This window comes from Rissa tridactyla, chromosome 3 (genome assembly GCF_028500815.1).
Source record: "Rissa tridactyla isolate bRisTri1 chromosome 3, bRisTri1.patW.cur.20221130, whole genome shotgun sequence".
Lineage (NCBI taxonomy): Eukaryota > Metazoa > Chordata > Aves > Charadriiformes > Laridae > Rissa > Rissa tridactyla.
Genome location: NC_071468.1, coordinates 111,102,589 through 111,108,470, shown reverse-complemented (window position 1 = coordinate 111,108,470; position 5,882 = coordinate 111,102,589). Strand labels below are relative to the sequence as shown.

At 44.3% G+C, this 5,882-nt stretch overlaps 1 protein-coding gene across 1 annotated transcript; it reads right to left on the bottom strand.

The window, feature by feature from the left end:
• Positions 1–1,558: 1,558 nt before the first annotated feature.
• On the bottom strand, positions 1,559–3,022 carry KCNF1 (potassium voltage-gated channel modifier subfamily F member 1). The gene has a single exon (XM_054196640.1). It carries the CDS (start codon positions 3,020–3,022, stop codon positions 1,559–1,561), a length of 1,464 nt encoding a protein of 487 aa, XP_054052615.1.
• Positions 3,023–5,882: the final 2,860 nt, after the last annotated feature.

Here is a 5,882-nt window from a genome sequence, read left to right as displayed (position 1 = left end):
AACAAGGCGCCAGGAGAGAGCACAGAGCCCACCCCACGGCTCTGTGCCCCTCTGGTCACTGTTGTGGTGGGGTGGATGCCACAGGCCTATCACTTGCCCATGTCCCAGGAAAAGAGTCCCAAGGACCTGTGTGGGGGTCCTTGGGCACCATGAGGTGCCCAGCGAGGGGTCATGGCTCATGATGGTATGTTTCATCTGGGCGAGGGGCTGCTCAGCACAAAAGGGAGCAAATAAGGACAGCTACTCTAGCCCTTTAATCATTTGGGATCCTACTTTTAACATATGTAAATACATCCGTGTGCCAGTTCTCCCCTCCCCTTTGAGCTGGCGTAACTCCTAGTTTCAATGGATTTCTCTGGTAGAGACCAGACCCATATATTGCAGTTGTTATGCGAGCCAAATTAATGCTCACATAGATGGCACTTGCTTTTGGAAAGGAGAGTAGCTACACACTGGTGTTGATTAATATGCTGATTAATGAATAAGATACTGAGTAGTGCCTACCACCTCCGTAAACTAACATTTACAAAACCACGCAGTTATAGTAGGGGTGGGATGTACTTCTTGAAAAAAAACCACCTAGTAATATGTTCATTCAGATAGATATTTTTACCATAAATCAGTTGGAGAGTATACTATTTTTATTGAAACTTCCTCTACACTTACTTTCAAAGAGTTAAAGTTTGTTTTTTAGAAGTACTCAATTTAACTCCCCTGTTAACTTCTCTTGCTTTAATAGTGAATTAAAAATACTACGAGTTAACTTAAAGTTTTTAAAATTACTTGATTATAAATCCTTTCTGCAAGATCCCTGCATATATAAATTACTATGTTGTAATTAAAAGCTAGAACAAATAATTTTTTGACTTGTTCCTTAAAATATATTGATTCTGTTCTACATGTCTGCCCAAACAATAGCTTCGTGTCCCACTGAAAATTATATTTTTTTTATGCAAAGAGGAACAGACACCTACCCAAAAATTTGACCCCAAATTACATTATACAAAAACCGGTCATTGACTCTAATATCCTGCACGCAGTATATGCTCATACTTGCAGTATCTCTAGGCTGAAACTGCTCATAATATTTTGCTGTAAACCTGAACCTAATACAAGTGAGAGGCTGCTTTAATTTTTTTAGGAGCAGTTCTCCTAGCTGCAAAGGCATTGAAGACAGCCTGGGAGACACAATCTGTGCGATGCTGCTCTTTATTGTCACAGGTACAGAGTTCTGATGTGTCAATGCTGCACATTCAGGTCATCGAACATTTACCGATCAGGAAGGGCTTTTCAGTCTCTAAAATGATTACAAATGGGTTTTGCCAGAACACACTCATTATAAGCAGTCTGATCTCAATGGAGTCCTACTATTTTATTTTGAGTAATAACGGCAAAGTCTTACCAACTGTTGATGGAGATACCATGGGGTTAATTTATATTCACGTTGGAAAAGCAAAGCAGTGCTCCCTCTCAACCCTGACAGATCCCACAAGTCTTTTCAGTAGTTGATTGTCAGGTTGTCCCCATCTATAGCTTAGCGCTGACAACAGCTCACGGTTTATTTGCAGCTTTGAAGCCTGGTCCTATAGTGTTTCTCTTCTGACAGTAGATGAATAAAGGTGTCACTGTGGGAGACTTTTAGCCGGCTGCTATAAAAAGGACCCTCCTTGCCGTCCCTCACAAGATCCTCTGGTTCACTTTTGGAGTTTGCGGTTTTCCCCTCGGCTGAGTTTAGCTCCATCAGCTCCAATTCGTGCTTGGCAGCTGTTTCTAAAACCCTCTGTTTGTTATAATACCTGACAAAGTTGTTAATGATAGGATGGATGGGAAGGGCGATCGCTATCACCCCGCAAAGAAAACTGATGGCAGCATTCAGTTTTCCTAGTGTTGTTTTAGGGTATATGTCTCCATATCCAACTGTGGTCATGGTAATGATTGCCCACCAAAATGACTGAGGGATGCTTTTAAATAAAGTTTCAGGGTGGCTTTGCTCCATGGTGTAACCCAGGGCAGAAAAGACAAAGATTCCAACGGCCAAGTACATGAGGAGCAGCCCGAGCTCCTTAAAGCTGCGTTTCAGGGCATACGTTAGGGTCTGGAGCCCTGAGGAGTGCCGAGCAAGCTTGAAAATCCTCGCGATCCTCATGATGCGCAGGGCCTGGACAGCCTGCTGGACGTTGCTCAGCTCCATGAGCTTGGCTCCCAAGTGTGTCAAGGTGAGGCTGACATAGAAAGGAAGTATTGCTAGCACGTCGACAATGTTCATGAAAGACAGGGCAAAGTGGAGTTTGTTGGGAGAGGAGATTAGCCTCAGCACGTACTCCATGGTAAACCAGCCTATGCAGGCTGTCTCTATGCTGTCCAGGGTCGGGTGCTCCATACGGTTCCCCTCCGCATCTACGACCTGCAGGTCTGGGATGGTGCCCACACACATCACGACAGAAGAGATCAAAATAAACAGAAAGGACAGAACAGCGATCACTCGAGCTGGGTAGGACGATTCTGGCTTCTCCAGAAATTTCCAGATGTATTTTTGGCACCTTTTCCAGCGACTTTCCGAGGCATCTACTCCCAAGTCATCCAGAATCAGTTGCACCCTTCGAGCTATTTCTTCCAGTTCCTCCTTTTTTTCACTTAGATGAGTTTTGCAGCAGTCATCCAAAAATTTCAGATCCACTTTCCAAAATTCCATTTCGTTCTTGAAACATATGGGACATATTCCTTTCTTCATGTGAATTTCCCCAAAGTAGTATACGTCAATAATGCATTTGAAAGCATCTGGATCTCTGTCAAAGTAAAACTCTCTCTTTCCAGGATCATAGTCATCACAGAGGGAGAATATGCTATCGTATCCCCCCGATAAACAGTTGATCAGCTCTGCCAGCCGTGTTTCTGGGTATTGATTCAGGTTATCTCCATAGAACACCTGCCTTACCCCACCGACATTGACTACAATCTCCATTTCTTCATTTTTTCCTGATCCGTCTGTGTCCACATCTGGAGACCTAGAGTCACCTGCCATTTTAATTATATCGAATTTTACTTGATTTTTAGCCTGTTGTCTGGTTTCAAAGCTTTGTGGTTTTAATTTCTCATGAAAGCAAATCAGCGCCGAGTCAGCTCTATTGCAAATGTTACCAAACTGACCCGGAGCGGTGGTGGGAAAGGTTACAGAGATAAACCTGCGGTCGGGAAAGCCTCGCGAGGTATGCAAGAAGCTGCGGGGAAAAGACAAGTCATTGGGCTGCTGTGCCTGCAAGCAGGATGTTAGAAAGCTCCAGCAGATTTGAAAGAGAAGAAACCATTTAATAAAACTCACCCCTCTGCTCAGTGCTCGAGAGTCTTTTCAGGTCCCATTCTCTCTCTAAGAGTGATATTTATTCACAGGTTGGAAGTCACGGCAGAGAAATAAATCCCGTGCTCTGATTAATGCAACGTGCAGTGAGTGACAGTTCTCAGAGAGACAATCAGCAGGGTGAGCCCACAGAAAACTGTTGCCGTTTCTCTCTTCGATTCCACAGATTTCCCTAGAAAGCTGCTTTGAAATTTTGTTTCTCTTTCCGTTTTCGTTTTACTTTAAGATCTTCCAGAGTTTATCTGCTGACTCTTGCACGCAGTCAGTCGGTGCAAGCGTGCAGAGGAGAAACTTGTGCTTGTTTTCCCTTTGCAGTTTCCCAACACAATAGGGAGCCCAGGCGGCAAGGAGTCCTTCCCGAACTCTACCCTCTTCTGGTGAAACCCAGCAAAGCACCAGCTACACGGAAAACACAGCTCAGCTATTTATACGCCTGCCTAGCCGTAAAATAATCTGTTTCTATACTGCCATGCACTGTAATGATTTTTTAAAACATTTTTTAAAAAATCAAATACAAACAACAGTCATGTAAAAAGTCATTCCGAGCTGCAGAAAGACATCCAATCAATCTCTTCTGATGGCAGAAGCCAAAGAAAAAAATACTGTGTTTTGGAATAAATGCATGACATAAATCTTGCTCTCAGCGGGACTGGAGCAAGTCTAGAGTAATTCTCTGTCAGGACACTGAGTTACTGTAGATTTGTACCTGTGTCATTGGGAACCAAGCAGAGACCATAAAGTTTTCGTTGCAGCTGCAGAGCAAAACTTTCCCCGCAGTCTGCGCACATTTCCCAAAGCTCCGCGTCCTCAGTTTTAGCTGCGTTTTCTCAGTCTGCTGTCAGCTGATCCTGATGAGTGTTTGAGTAATTTACAATGCCTATGATGACTTCTCAGTGAATGCTACTAACCAGTAGTGCTTCATACTTCACCCAGTGCTTAACAAGTAGGAGTAGGACAAGCATTTCCTTTTGTTTTCTCCAAATTCCAGGGTTTGATGGACATTTGTTCCCCAGACCCTTATGTGCAGATGGGCCGATCACCATGCTCTGAAATGCTTAAATCTGACTATACAGTTCATTGCAGTGGGTCCTGAGGGCTCTGATCCAGGAAAACCCACAGTTCGTCAGTTAACTGTTTGTGGCCACAGCAGAATGATCAGCAGGTTTGGATCTTTTCCAATTTGCTGGCTTCCGAAAAGCTTGTAAGTGCAGGGGAACAGAGAGGGGCAAAACAAACTGATAGTTTGCTTCTTTAGGCTTATGTCCATCCTGAGAGAATGGCGAGAGCTGTGATGTGCCCACTGTCCTCATGCCTGTGTCACCTGGCAAGGGGGACCCTGTTGAGCATGCTGTGCTCCAATTCCAATCCCTTGCAGGACACTTCTGGGGGATTAGTCAGAGGTTGTGCACCAGACCTCAACTTTACATGGAGCACTCACATAGCCTCCATTACTTTACCAATAGCCCTTGGGGGTAGTTCTTGACACTCAGGGGTGCACGAGCCATGAGTTAAAATCACTGATCCAGCCACTTCTCAGACCTCCCAATAACATTCCTCGTCCCTGAGCTCTTGCATGATTGAGGAGAGTAAAAATGTGAGAGGGATGCAGTTGCAAGAAATTTGTGAAACAGAGGAACACAATCCTTTCTCTTTGCCTGGCACGCACATCCATGCACCAATTCATAATGTAAAAGCTGTAGCCAAGGGGGATTGGGTTCTTGCTGCTCTGTTACAGTCATCCAGCAAATGTAACACCCAGACACCCAGTGCTGCAGTGAGAAATAAGCCGTGCATGAACCATAACTCCATAAGCTTCTTCAAATGCCTGGGTTGTGTCACTCATATCCGTGCTGCAGAATAGCACGGAGGGCTAGGAACAGCAACTGCAGGGGCTGGTCACCTCATTCAAGTGACAGTCCCAGGAAAGCGGTAATATCTATTAGTCTACGCCTAAGTCATACTATTAATCTCTGGAGGTCAGTGTCACCTTCATGTGTTCCTGAGGGTACCACAAAGTGTGGGTGTAATACAAGGTATCCCTTGAATTTTTTTCCAGGCACATATGAGTTTACTGAGACTTGCAAGCTTCTTGGGACAAGAGAAATACCTTGGATATCTGGAAAAACCCTAGGTTTTGTGGGCTCAGCAATAAATATTTCCCCACCTGGGACTTCCTTGCCCATTAACATGAATGATTTACCTTGATTTTAGTCTAATAAATTTTAAGATGCCAATAGCAGTTACACGCTTGCGTGTACTGCAGATGGGATTACTGACTACCAGTTCTTGCAAAACAGAACAGATCTGGGAAAGTTAGGTTTAAAATGCTGTCAGGCTGCACCAGTATAGGGAAACAGGTTCTTTTGGTTTAAATCCTCAGATTTAACCATCTCAGACTCCTACTCTCTTTGGTCAATGATTCATTCCAGTCACCTTTTGGCTTTTGTCCAGGTAACGATAAGAAATCAATGCATGGTCCGGCATGACCGACACGGACAGCACCACCTTCATATCCAAAAAGGCTCCT

Coding starts and splice junctions, on each gene's coding strand:
- KCNF1 (XM_054196640.1), bottom strand. CDS start 3,022: ATGGCAGGTGACTCTAGGTCTCCAGATGTGGACACAGACGGATCAGGA.